The sequence below is a fragment of the Histoplasma capsulatum genome, assembly GCF_000150115.1.
Source record: "Histoplasma capsulatum G186AR genomic scaffold supercont2.5, whole genome shotgun sequence".
NCBI classification, from domain to species: Eukaryota; Fungi; Ascomycota; class Eurotiomycetes; order Onygenales; family Ajellomycetaceae; genus Histoplasma; species Histoplasma capsulatum.
Window position 1 is genome coordinate 1952272 of NW_025544805.1, and position 20071 is coordinate 1972342.

Here is a 20071-nt window from a genome sequence, read left to right on the forward strand (position 1 = left end):
CCGTCTGCGCCCACCTCCAAAGGTGTCTTCTAGCGGGGGACGAGGAGGGTAATCTTCTTCACCCAAATCCGACAATGCGCCTGGAAAGCAAACGTCTTCTTCAACAGGAAGAGTAACTGTCCGTCGTCGCTGGAGCTCTGGAGAGACGAATTTTTGGGAAGTAGCCGACGAGTTACTCATAGAGCCATGCCCTTCTCCGTCAACATCTATAACATGGCAAGGCACACTGACTGCGCTAGTGTGTTCCGGAGACGTGTGGTCGAAGTCATGGCCACCAATCATCGGGTCATCGAAGCCAGTCTCTGGGCCCGTGTGAGGGCTTCCGGGGACTGAAGGCGGATTGTTAACATCGTATCCTCGTCTTAAGCTACGGGCAGTGCCGATAGAGTACGGAACGGTTGAGCGGAAAGACGATGCTACCGACTTCCGGCCTTCGGGCGAGGGAGCAACTGAATGTTCTTCTGTGCCTGCACTTGTCCCGTACCGCACAAAACTGGAGTTATGGATAGAGCTGGGCTTTATCAACGGTGTTCGATCGTCTTCTTCCTCGGATTCCTCCTCATCCATCACCTGGGACGCGGCAGTAGGAGTTTGGGCTCGAACCGGGGGCCGAGCGGAAAGTTGTTGTGGTTCCGGACGATAGCTCTGCGCAAGCCGGCTCTCCCGACGCGGGCGCATCATTGGCTGGTGTCTGTAGGTCAGTTCCCAACGTCATGGTTAGTTTCTTGTTTTCTCATGTCGTTATGCCTCTGTAGAATAGAGATGCGCAAATCGTAGAAGTGTAGAAGAACGAGAGAAGCCCCCCTTCCGTACCTGTGATCCAACAAAGCATCGCTGTCCAGACTTGTCTCACTCGGGTTGTTACGGCCCAATTGGCCAAGACGGTAAACGGAAGCACGGTGCTGAATCGCAGTTGTACTGGTGGATTGAGATCCATCTCCTCGCCCAGGGGAGACACCAGCTCGCCCAGTATCGGAGTCTGGCCTAGGCGTGTCGGGCGGCGGGGCGAAGGACTGTCGACGGTGTCTGCGTCTTCTGTGCCCATGATGCTTCCGTTTCTTGGGAGCAGTGCCTTCAGCGAGTGGCTCCAGACCAGGCTGTGTTTGCGGCTGGGTGGTTCCACTCGCGTTACTAGGACGTGAGTTGGCAGGAGATCTATCTGCGAGTTGGCGTTCGGCCGACTGCTGTTCAGGGCTCTGCTGGTTGCCGGGATCCATGACAGCGAGATAATCAACGCCAAGGAACAAAAGAGAGGATCAAAGGTCTTGAGTTCATGGGGGAAACATGAATGCAGGATGAGAATCGGACAAGACAGTGGTAACTGGCAGCATCGGTAATGCGAGGCGTGTTGTTTTGCTGAAGGTGAAATGACTGTCGCGATTAAGCTCTCGGCAGTGCAGAACGAAAACTGGATGAGACGCCGAGTTGGCGCTAACGTTGATGGTTTGCTTGTCTTTATCTACGAACATGAGAGAGAGAAGAGGACAAATAACCCATACCAATGAAATTACCATTATCTGATCATTTTGTAACACCGTCTCTAAACTATACATACATGGAACTATATGCTAAAAAATTACTCTGCGCATCGTCATATCTCGTCATAAATCGTCGTTGCCCTTCCTATGCAAGAAGGCCAAACTGGGGAATCAATAAACATAACAGTAAATGGGAAAATAACAAACGGAATGGAATGCCGAAAACAAATGGAACATCGACAAGATATAAAAACATAAAAAGATATGAGATGAAAAATTAGCCGGTCTGCAGACAGGCATCGGGGAATATCAAAAGAGGAAAGAAAAAGATGCAAAAGAGGTAAATGAAAAATATTGTAATTCGAAGCCGAAATTCCTAGGCCAATCTCCTGATTTCCACATTCGCATGAACAGCGGGCACCATATCGAATGTGACGCCTCAGATTACGTTGCCCGGATCCATGTTAATAGACGGAAAGCTTTGCATCGACTGGTTTCCCTGGTCAATGGACATCCGGTCACCACTGAGCACACGTACGACCTTCTTGTCCTTCCCTGGTCGTGCTACGAGCACTTGTGCCGGACACACCACAATCTCCTCATCACCATCACCTTCGTCGCTGCACTTCTTGACTACTAGGGGGAACAGCACAATTCTCACAACTGCTTCTTGCTTTTCGAGCTCTTCGTTCGATGTGGTCTCGCCGCTCCGTTCATTCATGAGCGCGGCTTTGAAGTGAACTTTGCGCGCTAATTCGCCATTGGTATTGTATTCTGGCTGCAACGGTGGTAGCATGATGTACTCTGCCCGTTGGGTGCGCATCTCGATGGAAAGTTCCACTGCTGCTCGCATGACATTGCGGAGAGAATCTACGATTGTACTTTCCAATTCACGAGGAGGCGGGAGTAGCTTGGAAAGGGTATGGTAGATTTCCTGGACAACAGCTTCGGTATCACTGGCTCGTTGTTCATGGAATGCACTTCGTTGAGCAAGTAGCGCTAGCGTCGTAGCCCTCCACTGCTGGACAGCGCTTGGAGGTCCCACATCACTCAACTGCTTCTCCAAAATCTTCAGCTTTTGTCTCTGTTCCCGATCCATACCGAAAAGATACCGCGTAAAGATGTATTCCCAAACCATGGTCATCACCACTGACATGAACACATCTCTCCGTCGAACACGATCGGAAAGGTAAGTATCGACGTCTGAGCCGTCGAGGATCGCGTTTTCGAACCGAGAAGCGACCTTCGCGTCGCGGATTGAGCTAGTGAGACGACATAGTCGCATGTCCGAGAATTTGGAGAACCGCAACACCCACTGCTGCACGTGCTGGCAGAGTTTTTGGCATTGCGCATCGAAGTAATCTTCGTCCCGGAAGACAAGCACATCGTCCGCCATGGTCTCCATGATCTGTATTTGAAGTTCCTTGATTTTGTCCTGTGCATCGGCTAGTTCACCACGTAAATGCTCGATTTCCGCGTCCTTTGATGCCAGAACATTATTTATCTCGTTTTGCACAATTCCCTCCAGCCCAGCGGTCAGTTGAGAGTGTCGATCCTGAAGCTCCCTCAAGCCCTGTTGTGATTCGAACAAGAGTTGTTTGGATTCCGCGTGCTGTCCGACTTCAGCTTCGTGAGAAGTGGACAGCTGTGTGTTAGTCGCCGCAAGGGCATCGTTAGTTTCAGTTAAGCGGACAACCTCTTTCCGGAACCATTCGAGCGAGTTTTTCAATTGTTGTATCTCCAAGTCCTTGTTGCGGATGTCTTGGTCACGTGTCTGCACCGCTTTCTCTGCCTGTCGTTGGGCAATAGCTGAGGATTCAAGGGATTTCTCTGCGGTTGATTTGGCGGTGGAAAGCAGGCGATTCTCTGATACGAGCTGGTCGACGCGAGATTCGAGGTCTTGGAGGTGTTGTAAGCTGCGTCGTCTTCGCACGCTGGCTGGGCGGGTTGGCGACCGCGGGGAGCCTGGTATGTCACCCCAACCTTCCTGCAGCAGGGAATCCATCGGTCAGCTTACCGGTAAGGTTGGGAAAGTACAAGATCTAATCACAGGAAATAGGAAATGAGGGACAAACTGAATAACCTACGTAGACATCCTCCATTCCGCGCACCGCACGTTTCCCTTTATCGGTCAGCGGGTCGTAAGAGCTGGACGAAGGAATCCCCTCCACGTCGAGATCCAGATCACGTGCTCTCGCCTGGGCCTTGCTCGCCGCCCTAAGCTCAGTACTTCTAGGACTGCGGATTCGACGTAGTCCTGGAGATCCACTTGCAGGTACTGCACTGCCCGTATTGACAGGCCAGGTGGCTTCCTTCTGGAATTCAGTTTTTAGCTCATCTGCGTATGGACTACTGGCAGATCGTCCCTTTCCACTGGTGGGTGACTGCTCAGGACGCCGCTTTTTAGGGATATCCAACGTGGCTTCGCTGCCCGGATAAGATAGCCTTGAAGCCTGAGGAGATTTAGGCTGTGGTAGAATGTGCTCCTGCCCAAGTACCAACTGTGGGCTTGCTGAGTGTCGTGCGGCTTTCACTCGGCCACGCGAACCCACATCAGAAATGTCACGGCTCCGTGAGTTTCGTGGAGGCTCCGTTAGAACATGCTCCTTTATCGTAGCGAGCGGTGTTCGTGGAGGTGTGATCACAATATCCGGGTCATTTACAAGTCCGTAGGGCCCTCCAAATATGGAGCGAGGGGGTTCCGACGACGGGGTTTGGGAATCAAAAACCTGCTTTTGCTCTCGCTGAAGGTAGCTTTCTGACAACGTAGTTGACTGTCCGCTAAGTTCACTCCTAGAGAGGTCGCGAATCACAGGGAATTGTTGAGGTTTGTCCCCGAGAGCTTCACGGGAAACCGGGCTAGAATGCTCCACGTCAACTTGCGTCGAAGCAGGAGAATGAGAATATATGGGTGATTTATTCTTTGAGGTTAAATCCATAGAAGAAGGCTCCTGTTTGCGAGTATCTTTGATGGATAGCAATTCAGGTTCGGAATTCTTGTCACTCACATCGATTGAACGATCGATATTCTCATCAGTTGCAGGGCCTTGCGGGATTGGATCGAGACCTGGTGGACGTTTTATGGCATCTTCAAACTTGGGAATGGTTTCGTCATCAACTACTGGCTCGGCGAATCGTGGAAAAGTAGGTACCTTTGTCGAGATCGACTGTTTCCCCATAAAAGAAGTCGAGGTTCCTTGCGCATTCTTCTTTGTCTCTTGTTCGGGGGTTTCATGGGAGCCCACATTTTGTGAGGGCCGTTTTCTAGATACCCGTTCAAGAAACGGGAAGACACTAGCCACTACTCCTGAGGGTTGGGGTTGAACCGGTTCCTCCAACATTCTTGGCGAAGTAAACCCTGTGATGGTGGGCTTTTCTTGAGTTTCCACTGGAGTTGGATATGGAGCTTTTGGTTCATTTAGAGGGACGCTTTGCTTGCCTTTCCGTCCTTGCTCGCGGCCTTTGCCCTTCTTCTCGTGCTTCTGGCCAAGACCCCAAAAATCACCCTCGTCGTCTACGTTTCCAGTATCCACGAATCCTTCAGGTGGTTCCAGCGCTTCGGATTTTTTGGTAATTGTGGTGGAGCGTTCCATTCTTGTTTCAAGTTCAGTCTGTGTTTCAGGTTTTTCATTTGTAACTTGAAGCATATTTTCATCGGCTTCATTTGGTATACCGAGGGAAGTTTTCCTTCTCGCTTTTCCTTTCTTTCCCTTATTCTGTCTCCTGCTGCTAGCAGTCCGAAAGTCATCAGCTCCTGTAGCCCCCGAAGGCTCAGCAGGTGAGTGTGTGCCATCAAGGACCCCGGTCGAATCTATTTTGAGATTTCCTTCCAAATCATGGTCGGCGTCTGACGATTGCGGGGCCGAGGAAAGAGCAGTCAACCGTTCGATGTGGTCTTGTTTTTGAAGAAATCCAGTAACGTCAATGTCTCCTTGCAGGCTCCCAGGTTCGTCAACATCCAATGAAATAGGAGGGAGTTCATCGCTGTGGGAGCTTCCGGGCCGGCGCACCTCGACTTGTTCGGGATTCATGGGCAGAGGTCTACTTGCTGATGCCCAAGACACGTCTGGAATCCTTTTTTCGCGTGTTTCTTGAGAAATAAGACTCGCATTTTCATCAAAATCGCCAATGCTCTCGCCAACCACTACCCGCGCATCTACTGGTTGTTGCCCAAAGGGCTCCTCGCGCGGTTGCGGCTCATCTCCCGAAAGAAGCAGATCGAGGGACGAAGTGTCAGGTTCCCTTGGTTTGGGCTCGGGCTGAGGTTCGTCGATTTTCCAAGCCTTATCTCTACCCCAATCAATTGGTGGCCAGTAATCGTCTTCTTCATTTTGTGGCTCCACAATAGATCTTTCCCCTTGCGGCAGTTCCCCTGGTGTCTCCTCTTGTGATTCTCCCGTGAATTCTTTTATGACTTCGGCTGGATGAATGTCAAGAGCAGAAGACTCTTGCATGTGGGCTTGTTCTGGATGTTTGGTTGGCTTTTCATCAAATTGCTGCTGCCATATGTTTCTCTTTTCCTTTAACAGAGACTTTTCTGGCGGCGCATTTCCTTCACCAACGAGCTTCTGCCCTTCCTTCTCCCCATTGTCAACTTCATTTCCAGTTGCTGATCCAACGTTTACTTCACTTTTTGTTCTCTTCTTATTCTTCTTTTCCTTTCTAGATTTCTTTTTCATTGATGGTTCCTCCCAAACATCATTTTTTTCCTTCTCACCAACAAGGTCGGCAACTTTAACAGGGATTTGGTCTAGTTTAGTTTCGTCAGAAATATATCTTTGTTCAATCTTCGGACATTTGGCGGTTTCATTGGCCTCAGAAATTGCCTTTCGATTATTGTCAGGTGCTTCCGCCTCCGTTATTGGAGTCTCCTTTGCTTGATCGTCTATCAGGGATTCCATTCCAGGAAGATTGGTTTCGCCTAAAGTGCTGTCTACTTCGATAGTAGCAGAAGCCTTATCTTGAGTTTGGGCGGCTTTTGCAGCTTTCTCTTCTTCGACCTCGTGTAGATGCCTAGCAGCAGCTTCCTTCCCTCTTTCTTTGACCTTCTGTCCCTTCTCCAATGGGCTGCGACTAGGTTCTTCAGACATTCCAAGTTCCATACGTTCCCACGATTCGGGTTCAAAAGTTAAATGAGCCTTTTGTTGAACATCTCGACCCTTTTTGTTCTTCTTGCCTTTTTTTGTTGATGCGGCACCCAATTCCTTTTCATCATGCTCGGTCTGAGGCTCGGGGTCGATGTGAGCAGGATGCTCTCCAACAGATAGTGGTGCTGGCCCACCGGGAGGGTCGTTTTGGACAACCTGGGTCTTTTTATTCTTCTTTTTGTCTCTCTTAGTACTAGCGACTTCCCGACGATTCCAGCTCCCATCCCCCTGCGTCTCGACTTTCATTTCCTGTAATTTGGGGGTGTTCAATTCATCCACAGCTTCAGCCGAATCATCCACATACGGCTCAACAGGATTGGCAGTACCTTCCTCAAAAGTGAGATCCTTATTCTTATTTTTACCTTTTTGGGTTCGTTCAATATCCCAGGTATGCCAACTATCCGCCTGCGGTTGCTCTAGTTCCTTTTCCTTTGTTTCAGAGATATTCGCATCATCCGTGGTGGGTGCTAAGCCACTCGGATGGCACTCATGAAGATTGCCAATCCCTTCATCGATACTTGGAGCTTTAAACTTAGTTTTCTTTTTTTCCGTCTCAGTGGATGTGACACCCAAAGAGCACTGGCTTTCCTCCTTTTCATCTAGGGGTTCAATGATCGTCGAACTTCCAAGAACGTTTTCAGTTGCAACTGGCTCTGGATAGCTAGTGCGGGGAATACTTTCTTCAAGACCGCGAGACTTTTTATTTTTCTTCTTGCCCATTTTCGTGATAGGGAAGTCCCGATTAGCAGTCTCTTCGTCGACAATTTTGGGCATCGGCTCCCGGGTCGGCTCCAAGATGGACCCCACTGGAGTTGATAGAGTACTCTCTTCATCTGGGGTGGGAGCCTTCTCATCTCGAGGTTCTCTTTGTTTCTTGTTCTTCTTTTGCTTCCCCTTTTTGGTTGACCTGACACTCCAGCTGCTGGGTTCGGATTGAAAGTTGGGTTGAAGTTCAGGTTCAGGTTCAGGTTGTGCTGATTGCTCAACATCCACGTCGCAGTTAACAAGTTCCGACAGGCTTGGAGGAATTTCACCAGAAACAAGGACATTCACAGAGTGTACATCTATGACATCCCGGCCCTCTATCTCGACAGATTGGGATGATTCTTCAACTTTTAACAATGGTTCTTCCTGGCCGTCCTTCTTATCTTCAGCTCCAGTTGACTCCCTGAATTCTGGTTTGGTGTCGCCGGTTTTGTCTTTCGACGAAGTCGAAATCTGCTCTTGTTCAAAAAGGGAATCCATGGCTGTATCTGCAAGGTTACTTATTTGATCACCTGGCTCATTAGAAGCAATTAACAGATCCGGACCCAAGTATGGAGGCGATACAGCTTCTGCTGGGGGTGGGGAAATTTGTCCTTCCGTTTTTGTCACTGTCTCAGAAACAACTGCTTCAGAAGGAAGTGTCTCTTCAGCTTCTTTTGCTGCTTCAGCTGTTCCAGCGTCTCTTTTACTGGCATAGACAATTTCTGCGGCCGTCAGTTGAAGAGGATTGGTTGGTGGCCTCTGGATTTCTTCGGCAATTGAGGCAGGGCCAAGATTATCCACATACGGCAGAGAGGTATCAGCCTGGGATGCTTCCACCCTGCACGACAATTTCTCGGCATCAGTATCGGTGTCGAAATGTCTAGACGGTTCCGTAGGCATATAGATTTCCGCAGCTTGCAGTAGGGGCTCCTGCGCAATTGCTTCGGGACTATCAGGAGTCGCAGGTGTTTCACTGGTACATGAAAACTGTTCCTGTTGGGAAGGCTTGAAAGGATCCTGGGTGTTAAGTGGTTCAGGTTCGACAGGGGACTCTACAAAATTGTGGAGAGGACCCAGGGCCCGTATTATAGATTTTTCATGTGGCTCAGTTGGGATGGTCGGCGGCTGGCATGTTGCTAGCAATGACTCGGGTAGTGTCGCTTTAGAATTCTCTTTCTTTTCTATCTGCGGAGACGTATTTTCATCAGTCCAATCAGAATGTCTTGACCTTTTCTTCTTCTTTTGATTCTTCTTCTTATTTTTGGAAATCTGAGATTCATTACCGTCATCGTTGGGAGGTGGTGCTTCGTGAGGAGCTATTTCATTGTCTTTGTACGGAGCCTCGATAACTTTATCGGCATCGTCCTCCCATGACCCGGGGATGGAGAATGTTTCCAAATCCTTCTCGAAAGTGAGAGGCTGGCCTTGAGGAGACTCTACCATAAGTGATTCGTCTACTTTGTTAGCAGGAGCAAGTGAAGGTGGTCCTGTGGATGTATCGGGATCCAACTTCGTGGAAAGCTCTGATTGCTCCCCAGAGCTTGCAGCAATAGACTCAACTAGCAAACGGGGTTGCTCATCGGACGGGCTTAAAGGCTGTGATGTTGTCAAATCTGAAGATTTCCGCTTTATCTTGTCTTTTTTTGCTTTCCGTTTATTTTTAGAAGTGTTCGGTGCCTCAGTATCCAAATTGTCAGCGGGGGTAAATGTGGATATCTCCATTTCAGCGCGGAGTTCATTGTCCTTCATTGTGGAAGAATCAGGTGCCGACTGGGGACCTTCGGCATGGAAAACATCGTCCTCCCAAGTGACCGATTGCCGCTTCTTTTTGCCCTTCTTCGCCTTCTTAGACTTCTGAACATCAGGCGCAGGCTTATCATTTTGATGCGGTTCCTTGTTCATAAGTTCATCCGAAGGAATCTTGTCATTAGATGTGGGAGGTCTAGAGATGTCGTCCGAAATTTCCTTATCCATGGCATGGTCTTCACTAATTACCAATGGAGGATCGTGAGTTGTTGGCTCCGCCTCAACCAATGACAATACTGAATCGCCTTGGCCTTGTTTTTCCAAGTTTTCTCGCTGTTGATCTTCCTCTATCAGTTGCTTGCCCTTGCTAGAGTCATCGGATAACCTTGATGGTGCGATTTGCTGCATATCGTCTGGTTCCATGGTCAATTTCTCAGGTTCGCGTTGAGCCTCAGTGCTTCCCTCGCCAACCATGTCTGTTAAAGACCCTAATTGTAGTGGCTGCTCCTCAGTTTCCAGGGAAGCTTTCCGCTTCTTCTTATCCTTTCTTTTTTGTTTTTTCGAGACCTTTATAGACGTGTCGATTTGTGCATCGACTCCACCTATCAGATGTGGTGAACCCTCATTGGCCAGAGTGTCACATGCAGATTCCTTGGCTTCCTTGTCCAACAGCGTTGTGTTAACGTCGTCTTGCACCTGCGCTTCAGATCGGTGCTCATATTTATCTTGAACCAAAGGATCGGGGGCCGAAGCTTGAGATTCAAAAGGAGATTCTTTGCACGCGACTAATTCGAGGCTCTGGCGAACATTACTTGTCTTGGTTTCGGCTGGCTCATCTTTTGTAATCGACTTCCGACCCTTGCTTCCTCTCTTCCCCTTCTTATGTGATGCGTATTCCTCGGTGTTTTCAACAGGGAGTTCAGGAGGAGGTACATGTTCCGCTGGTAGTAACTCAGGCAAGACAGTCGTCAATTCTTGATATACTGGTGAACTATCTCCCCCGACATCAAAGACCACATGTGTAGAAGGCCGCTTATCAGCTGAAGGAGCAAATCGTTGATCAGCAGGCTCCACCAACTCTTCCTTCGGAAGCTCCGTATCCCCGACCTTATTCTCTAGTGGAGGTATAATTCCACGCTCAATTTCTCCGGCTGATTGTAGGCAGGATTCTTGCATCTCCGTATCTAGAACAGGGGTGAAATTGCTCGTTGTCTCCGCTTGATAAGGAAAGCTCGAATCAGGGACATATCCCTCTGCGGTCGGTTCCTCAAGGTCTGCATCCTCGACATCCGGTAACGCTATACTCGTAGGGTCAAACTCCATGGACGATTGTAGAACGTATTCGTCAACAGTTTTGTGGGAAAGATTATTAGTTTGCTCAGGACAAAGAGGGCTCGAATCAGGGGAATATTCATGAATGGGCTCCTCAAGCTCTGCATCCCCGACATCCGGTAGCGCTATCATTGCAGGATCGAATTCATCGATCTTCTGCGGAATTTGCCCGTCAGCCTTTACATTCGGCAGATTGATAACCGGCTCTAAATTTTCTGTCTCGCCGGCTAAACCGAAATCAAGAACACCCTCAACAGCGGTGGGCTCCCAAAGCTTGGAATTATCATCTTCAGTTAGAGGGATGTCAACAAGGCTCATTTCCTTGGTTGGTTCAGTAATATCACCGACTACTTGCTCCGAAAGAGATGCGAAAACCTCTGGCTCTTTTCCTTGGCTTGGAGTTTGAGGTTCGAGGGCGGGCTCATCTTTCATTGGTGGGATATACTCCTGGGGAGAAATTTTTCCAGCCTTCTGCTTTTGTTTACCCTTGCCCTTCTTGTTCTTTTTAGTCTGCGTAGCTAATTCCACCTTGGTGTCTGCAGCCGCCGGGAAATGATGAGATACAAATTCTTCCTGAATGGGAAGTTCTCTAGTCATTTGCGACTTTGGCTCTATTGATTCTAGAAATTGAGACTCTGGCGTTGGCAGTTCAATGGGCGCCGTTTCTTGCTTTTCCTCTGACATTTCGCTTGGTGGAGCCAATGGAACATCGGCACTGTCACTTCTGATTATCTGGGAAACAGAATCATGCTCGCTGCTAGAGGGGGGGGGCGGGCCGTCGGGGGCAGTTGCGTTCTTGCCCTTCTTTTTGTTTTTCTTGGCCTTCTTCGATTTCTTTGAAGCTGGCTGGAAATCATCCATTTCAACCTTCAGGAGTTCTGGTGGAGTGTGTTCGATCGATGGACTAGGCTCTGAAAGGTGGGGAATTGGCTTGGTTGGTACCTCATCTAGAGCTGACGAAGCTGAATCAACAACGGGTAGTGATGGCTGAATTTCTTCCTGTGGCCGTGGAGTTCGTTTTGTCTCCACCGTCGGTTCCAGAGCTGGTTCTTCAAGTAATTTTGGGGTGGCTTCAACAATTGACACGGTCTCCCTTGCGGGTTCAGTGTCTGTGACTGTTTCGGTGCTAGGCGTAATCTCTTGACCAACATTGGTAGCATCTAAGAACGCAGTTTCAGGTTTTAGTTCTAATTTTGCGAGCTGTGCAGCCACACCAGCCGCAAAACTCGCACCTGCTCCAGTGATATAATGACCCATCAATTGAGCTTCAGCAGCAGTAGTATGAGATGTCGACGGACGACTGCCCGGTAATGGAGGCAAAGCATCTAGCTCTGCGGTCGGTGTGAAAAACTGAGGCTCAATTTCAGAGTCAGCTGTGGAAGGACGGCTCTCGGGTAGCGGGGGTAGTGACTCTCTCAGATCAGGCGAAGCGGTCAACGAGCGCGGCAGAGGCGGTAACTCCAAATCCACATCAGACTCCGTAGGTACCAGGGTCCTTTCGTCTCTCACAAGACCTTCCGATGATTGTAGAGAGTCCAGCGCCGCAGATTCCGGCAATTTAATTTGGCGAGAAGAGGGATCAAAAAGCAAATCAGAGGGGGAATGGAACTCCGGCTTCGGTTTCTTCTTCTTCGCCGTTTGGGCTGCTTCTTGGAAACTTTCCGCCGTGGGGGTTGCCTGCTGCGACCCTAAGAAATCAGGATCAGAGAGGGAAGTGTCGTTGGTGTCAAGTTGTAAGGAAAGACCTCTTGTTCGCTTTGGTGGCTGGGCGAACTGCTGTTGAGGATGAACCTGATAAGCCTGAGAAACCTCTCCAGTGAAACCCTCCGTAAGGTCATAGCTGGTCAAATCCTCGACAGAGGAAGTTCGCGATGCTGTTTTACTAGAGGGAAGTGATGGATATGGCTCTTCCGGCTGTTTATCCAGTTTCGCCGGTGAGTGACGCTCCACTAACCACAATGGTCTGAACTCCCTTGAGGTCTTAAATTCCGTTGACCTGGGTCGTTTACTGCCACTTCCAAGCTTCGATGTGGGAGATCCCACAGTGTCCTCTGGCGTTCCTGGACTAGAAACAGACGACGTTTTTCGAGCACCTGGAGACGGTTTCGGTCGTCGGAAATGTATAGGCACCGCAGTCGGTGAAGACATAATGTGGGAAGTCGAGCTTGGATCTACATGTAGCCTTAGCGCTTCTTCACTCCGAGTAGCCGTTGTGGGTGACCCAGGCCGACTTCGCGATTGAGCTGGTGTCAGATCGAAAAGCCTCTTGCCAGTCATGGGAGACGCCGATCTGCTCCGCATCCGGGTCTGCATGAGAGTCGCAGGAGCAGTGCCGCTGGCCGCCTCTTGTGGTTGAAGGAGAGAACCAAGCAACCCCGAAGCACCATCACGCGTCAATGGCATTTCGGGGTGCGCGCCTAAAAAAGACTGGCTTTCTGTGTAATCCTTACTTTCGTCACTGGCGTCATGATCACCATGCCCGTTAGACGTCATGAAGCGCGCGTCCTAGCAACAGAGGGAAATAACCTAGATCAGCATGTACAAAAAAACATTGTTTCAAGTATAATAACCATAAAGAATTCCTAAATTAACATACATTGCTCTTCCCATCTACACTCCTCGCGGATTCAACAATATCCTCATATCGGTGTTTTCGATCTTTCCGCCTCCGACGATGCGGAGATTCAACTTCCTCCATTGCATCCATCTCTTTAGTGGCGTGATCTGGTTCCTCACTCTCTTTCTTCGCCCATTCTCCATCACTACCCCCACTACCACTTAAACCATCATCACCGCCAAACTCAACGCCATCATTCCCACCTTTCGAAGATCTCTTCTTCCTCCGCCTCTTCCCCGACGAAGCGCTTACATTGTCCAAATCATTGACACCAGCCTCAGACTGAATATCCTTCGCTGGTGCACGGGCATCGTCAGCCAAAGAGTCGCGAGATTTGGAAGCGCCGAAAAGCCCAAAGAAACCTCCACCACCACCACCGTGGCTGCTGCTCCGTTTGCTACCATCCTTGCTCTTACGTCGCTCAGTCTTGTCATTATCTGCCATTTTAGCAGGCGCGGACACAGCAGAAGCGGACGTGGAAGGATCCTTCTGAAATGTATCACTATCGCGCTTCGACCGACGCTTTGATTTTGTCTTGGATGATGACTTGGATTTGGAAGACTTCAGAGACTCTGCATCATCCCCTCCTTCCGTCCGGCTCCAGGCAGTCATTGATTCAGTCCCATCGTCATGGTCATCAAGACGGTCGTCATGTTCGCCATTTCCTTCAACGGCACGGACAGGGTCTTCATTGGAACCGTTGATGGAGCCAGCAGGTGCCTCCTTGTCCTTGGGATTGACTTGTCTATCGTTCCCCTTAGATTTCCGCTTCGATTTCTTTTTGCTGGCATTGACAATGTCAAACTCCATTTCAGGATCAGGTTCTACTGAATGACCAGGTGCCTTATCCGCTTCAACTTGCACTTCGGGTTCCAGCTCCGGATCAGGTCCACGTTCAAAGTTATCATTTTTCAAGGCAGCATCCTTGGCAGCTTTCTTCGCCTTTTTCTTCGCTTTCTTCGACTGCTTGGGTTCTTCAGAAAAGTTCCCTGGCATGGAACGTCGGTCTTGACCCTCTGCAGTGGATTCATCCTGGTCGGTTCTAGTTGGCTTTTCCGTCCCTTCGGATTCGCCCCATTCCACGTCCTGCTGCACACTGTACGAAACAGGATCAGTTGCAGAAATGGATTTGTTGGGGTCAGCGACAGGGTCATCCTGTTCTACAGATCTCCTATCATCATCACGATCATCGACAATAGCAAAACCAGTTTCACGATCCTCCTCTTTACCATTGACTTCATCTAAATGGCGCGGCGATCCGTCCTCGGCATCATAGAATTCGTTATCATCCACTGTATCATAATGTCTGGAAGGTTTGTCAGTCGTTGGGGTGGTGTGTACAGACCCTCCCGCTTCTGCTTCTAAAATCTCAAACTCCTTCCGCTCCTCTGCGAGTGGATCAAGCAGGGCAGCTGATTCAAATGCGGGCTTCTCCGCATATTTAGAGGCTTCATCATGGCCCTGAGATTCCCGCTGAGCTGCCTTATCATTCTTCTGCTTCTCTTTCTTCGAGAGTTTTGCCGGCTTCTCATCACTCCTCTCGGCTACCTCAGCAGTAGTCGTCATGAAACCAGCGTCTATTAACTTCCCACTGCGTTCCAGAATCTCTCCTCTATCACCGCCAGTATCCTCGGGGAGCTCATCAGCAGCAACCGCTCCAGCGCCTCCCTCGGTTTTCAAGCCATCATCATCAGAATGCCCCACCTCCCCACCCTCAACATATCCGAAGGTCGTAGTAGAATACTTCCCACCATCAGGAGGGCTACCCCGTCGTTCTAGAATCGCCCCTGCAATCGGGGAAGCAAAATAGCCCTCCTCCTCTGAGCCAGGTGGCGAGTCGCGTTGGTGGTACGTGGGATCCTCCGTGACAACAGCGGAACTGAAGCCTGCCAGCGTCGCTCCAGCAGCGAGCGTTGCAGCAAATTCGAAATCGTTTCCAAAGCCACCGGGGATATGCTCGTGTCGCGGCATTTCCTCATCGACGGAGTCATCTTCAACTTCAGTCACAACATTGGGCGGTTGTTCATTCAGTTCTTCGAGCGGTTTGGTTGCACTATCGTCCCTTTCTTCATGTGGTTCTGGTTGTGATAAGGCTGATGTTGTTAACTCAGGATCGTGCAGCGTGTCCGCAGCTTTAACATGTTCAGAGATGATATCCGCAGCGTCAATCTCACGGACACACTTGTCATCCATATCGATAACAGGATCGCTAATTCGAGATGGGGAAATGTCGCGTTGCGAATCCGAAAGCTCCTTAGGTGGTATGGGTGGTGGCCATCCGCCCTTCTCGTCAACGACAGATGGTGCAATACTCGGTGGCGGCGTAGGCGTTATTAAATTAAGGCGAGGAACAGACCAGGGAAGATTAATTTCAGGCACCCCCTGTTCCGCCAACATAGCCGCCATTTCCCTCTCGAGTCGGACACTCCGCGGTTCGATGAGAATGACATTGGGACTAGGTGGGCACGAAGACTCTACGTCCGAAGTGGAATGGGCAGAATGCTCATCACCGCTAGACCGTACGTCTGGTGGGACGAAGTATTCTGCATAATTGTCATAAACAGGCGATGACCTAACGCGATCAGCCGCTCTTTTCGCAAGGCGAATCTTCGTCGTTGGGATGTCTTTGATATCAAAATCAGGCTCGGTGCTGACAATGGTATCCATCTTATCGTTGCCCTCTTCAACGGGCCCGGCAACAGGTTCAAACCAGTCCCCTTCCTTATCTTCCTCAATCTCCTGCTCTCTCTCACCGGCGTACCCGCGCCTCTCCTTCCTCCTCTTTTCCCGCCGTTCTTGATGCCGCTTCCTCTCATCCAATTCACTTACCAAGGACGTGATAGCCGCAGTACCAGCCACAGCCGCAACAGGGGAAACCCAGGATGAACTAGACGCTTCAGTCACATCGCTACGTCTACCGCTTGAAGTCGATTCACGAGATTTCCTATCCACATTCTCACGCTGGCGCTCACGCTCACGCTCACGGCTCTGTTCCCATTCCACACTACGATCGTCGTCCTCCCTATCCATCCTTTCTTTCTCCGCCAGCACATGTAATTCCATTGCACGCCGTCTAGCTTCCTTTTCCTCCTCATACCGCAACTGCTGGCGCTCTTTATCCTCCTGCTCCTTTGTAAGATCAAATTGAACTTGAGACATAGTACTACGCCTAGGTTGTTTTGGCCTAGGGCTTCCATCGCGCGCGTGCGAAATTGTAGGCGAAGAGTCTCTTCTGCGGGAACTAAGAGGCCGCCCTCCACTGCGTGGCGGGGAATGGTTGTTACCATTGTCAACGTAGTAGTCAGCGTCCCTTGATGATTTCTCCATTAATGGAGCAATTCCGTATCCGATTTTCGATTCAGGGACAGGTACGTGACGATCGTCGTATTCATCAAAAGATCCGGGGAAGCCAGGTTGACCTCCGCTTGGAACATTGTAGGATTGAGCTAGTTCAGCCTGCGATGTGTAAAGTGCTTGGGATAGGGGGACAATTGGTTGAGGATGTTGGATGTGAGCGGGGCCAGGTGCCCGGGCCATTAACGGGGGTGCTTGTGATTGAATGTTTGGTGGAGAAGAATAGTTTTGGTTTTCCACGTCATATAACGATGGGTTTTGCGTGGGTGTTGGGAAAACATTTTGCATTGATGCCAGGCTGCCCACGCTGCTAGGGGTCTGATGTGGTGGATACCCAGCCGTGGACTGTTGAGGGTACCGCCCCAAGTCCGGAGGCTGGTCAGAATACTTTGTAGATTTTGAACTCTTTTTCTTGCCGCCCCACCTCCAACCCCATTTAGAGGTACCCGAGTCGGACGAGAGAGATGGCGCCGCACGTCCACCATAGGCCAACGCAGAATCCACACTAGACGGGGAAGATTCATCGGATACGGATTCCCAGCCATCATCATCAGTCCGCTTAGAAATGCCGATAGGCTTAGGATCACGCCCATAGATCGCATGCGGCGATTGGGAGCTGCTGGTAGAAGAATGGCGGTCACGTCTGCGTCTCCCCTTAATATGCGAAGCCGTTGCTGCAAGGCCCACGGCTGTCGCTCCTAGTCCAAGGAGTGCCGCATCAACATCGTGGTCATCCGTACGATTTTTTGATTGGGATTTACTTTTTGCAGATCGTGGTGATTTGATATATCCCGTCCCGAAGGCCAGATCAGCATCATCGGATGAGGACGAAAACGAAGACGCGGATGATCCTTCAGAGGAAGAGAAAGAGAAGCTAAAAAATCCTTTTGCCTTCTTTTTTCTTTTCACCTTCTTACCATCCACCTTCGCATACAACTTTGGTTTTTTTTCTGATGGTGCACTGAAGAAAGATGTGAGTCCAGCCAAACCGGGTTTACTATTGTTGCGAGAAATATCAATTGTGGATCCGCTCGATGAAGAATATCGACTGCTGCGGGATTTCTTAGAGGATCTGCTGCGGCTTATATGTGATACAGATGATATGACGGATGCAGCACCGGCAGCAGTGGCTGCTGTTCTCAAACCGGAATGTATCTTCTCACGAGACGTAGGTCGGGAACGCGATCGTGATCGCGATTTTGGTCGACCGTTCCCGTGGCGGGATGTTTCATATGAACCATTATGCCAGCTTGCATCATCCTTTCGGTGTCGCGTGTCAAGTCCCATCGGAGAGTGACTGCGAATAGAGTAATTTGCAGGTGGCTCAGACGTACGATTCTTCTTCCCTAGAGATGAAGCGCTAGTACTTGTCGTGAAACTATCAGGTCGCCCAGAACGAATACTATTTAGATCATCAAACTCTTTTTTGCTTCCGTCAGAAAGAAGTGACTTAGTAATATAACCAGCGAGGCCGGCTGCAAGCCAAGATTTCTTGTTAGACTTTGTACGACGGCTCTCATCACCAGATGATGAGGGATATCTGCTCAACTTTTCCACTCTAGTTTGTCTACCACGGTACTCGTCAGAATACCTACGTCTGGCAGGGCGGTGTTTACGCGGGGCATCCCTTGAAGTAGTTCCCGGTTCGAAGCAATATTTGCAAATACCGGTGTATTCGGAGTATTCCTCATACTGGGCGACAGCCTCTGAGTCTTTCCAGAAATTTACAAACTTTCTAAATGGACCATGCTGGCGTTGGTGGTAGGCTAAGGAACCTGGTTGATATGGCTGGGCCGTTTGGAAGGGTTGCTGGTGTACGATACCAGAGTACATACTGGGTCTCTGCGGGGAGACAGTCGTTTGGCTTGTCGATGCGGCATATCCTGCGGCAGCGCCCAGTGCGGCGGCACCTACAATAGGCATGGAATGGTGCTTGTTTGGTTTTGGTGGGCGTCCACCATTGAACAGAGGATTGTCTGGCTGCTGGGCGGGATGCAGTGTTGATTCGTGGTGAGGAGAAAATGGTGGGGAAGTAGAGTGGTGTTCATTGGAACTTCCCATCAATGAACTGATTCCGTAAGTTGCAGCTGCCCCTGCTACTCCCGCAACAGCGACTGACGGTTTTCCTGGCCCTCCCGGTTTGAATGGTTTGGATGGTTTAGGGGGTCTGTCCGGCAGAAGATCGGCAGGTAAGCCGGGGCCATCGGTATGTTGCTGCTGTTGATTAGTAACTTCTGGTGAAGAATCGCCGTAGAAGTCGGCCGCATGACCCACTTGTCCCATAGACGATGGTTCAGCGGGGGGATTTGGCGTTGCTGACGCAGCCATCAAATGTGGTTCAGCTCCAACAATGAGGGATGGCGGATTGGGCCTCACGCCAGGCTGGGTCGCTACTGACTCCCCTTGGTCCCCATAATACTCCGCTGCCTCACCTAGATCTGGGGCCGGAATTGGAACCGTTGGATCCGCTGGTGGCGGGCCGACCGGGAACTGTTGAGGTGGGTAAGGAGAAGCGTGCGAAACAGACATTTGATGGGTATCTAACGGTCCGGTTCCAGGCGCTGCACCAGGAAAGGTATTGTCATGTTGCATAGGAAATTGCATAAACCCAGGCTGAGAGATTTCCGTCACAAACCCTTGATCTCCAGGTGACGACATAGTGCCATCTCGACTACGGGAGTAGTCATTTGGGTTGTTAACAATTACCTCAGACCTAGCTCGCCGGTGCGAATGTGGTTTGATATCCCTTTCACGTTCCCTCTCTCTCCTATACCTTCGATCAGCTCGATCAGCGCTCCTGGATCGCTCGCGACGAGTATTGGGTGCATCGAAGCGCCCATCATCGTTGCGCCCATGTTTTGGCCTCAGCACAGAGCCATCATAGTCCTCCTGGGTTCTCCCCGTTGGATCAGCTGTTGCATAGCTAGACGCCGTTGATCTAGCGGTGCTATCGCGACCATGTCTGCCAGAGGAATGGGCGGATGAAGCAGGCGCGTGATAGTCATCTACGTTTACTCGACCAATTCCTCGATCGTCACCTCGGGAAGTGTGAGGAGTAGTAGTAGTGGAAGACGACTTGCGTCGGGAGCTTGAAGAAGAAGAGGGATGGTCGTGGTCACCTCTGCGACGGCGGGGAGAAGACGAAGAAATGGTGGAAACGTCATCAGAGTCTCTCTGACGGCGGCGGGACTTGGAGGTGCTGGTAGAGGAGACCGGAGGATCGGTAGCCTTTCCGAGCAGGCTGCGCAGCATTATGAAAGAGTGGTGAGTATCATGTCAGTAGGGATTGAGTAAGTTCAAGTGATATTTGGAGTATCGTAGATCCGGAAGATATGGTAGATATGGTTATATATGTCCTCCAGCAGGTGGTTGTTGTTGTTGTTTGTTGTTTACCAGGGAAGCATTTAGCGCAGGATCGATCTTAGTTAGGGCTACAAAACCCCGAACCGAGGAGGAAGTTTGGTTGGCAGATAAGGTGGCTGGGGATCCTTGGGAATGGCCCGTATGGACCAAAGTTAACCACAAATACAGCTATCACTTATGTCGTAAATAGTCATAAACCCATCAGAAGGTGGTAAAACGATAAATATACACAAGAAAGAGATCGGGGACGTGGAGAGGTATGGTGGATGGAGATGGAGATGGAGATG

At 50.1% G+C, this 20071-nt stretch overlaps 2 protein-coding genes across 2 annotated transcripts in view; both read right to left on the bottom strand.

The window, feature by feature from the left end:
- HCBG_04621 (uncharacterized protein) overlaps window positions 1-1386 on the bottom strand; it is a gene marked incomplete at both ends in the record, with an annotated part of 2253 nt that extends 867 nt beyond the window's left edge. The window contains 2 exons of the mRNA XM_045431670.1: window positions 15-691; window positions 814-1386. Coding sequence (XP_045288223.1) covers window positions 15-691; window positions 814-1217 — 1081 coding nt within the window. The remainder of the gene's footprint in view (window positions 1-14; window positions 692-813) is intronic.
- A 431-nt stretch (window positions 1387-1817) lies between these two features.
- Window positions 1818-19673, bottom strand: HCBG_04622 (uncharacterized protein; the record flags this gene model as incomplete). Its single annotated transcript, XM_045431671.1, has 3 exons — window positions 1818-3465; window positions 3566-12955; window positions 13047-19673. The coding sequence occupies 3 exons, from the start codon at window positions 19671-19673 to the stop codon at window positions 1918-1920; spliced, it is 17565 nt and encodes a 5854-aa protein (XP_045288224.1).
- Window positions 19674-20071: the final 398 nt, after the last annotated feature.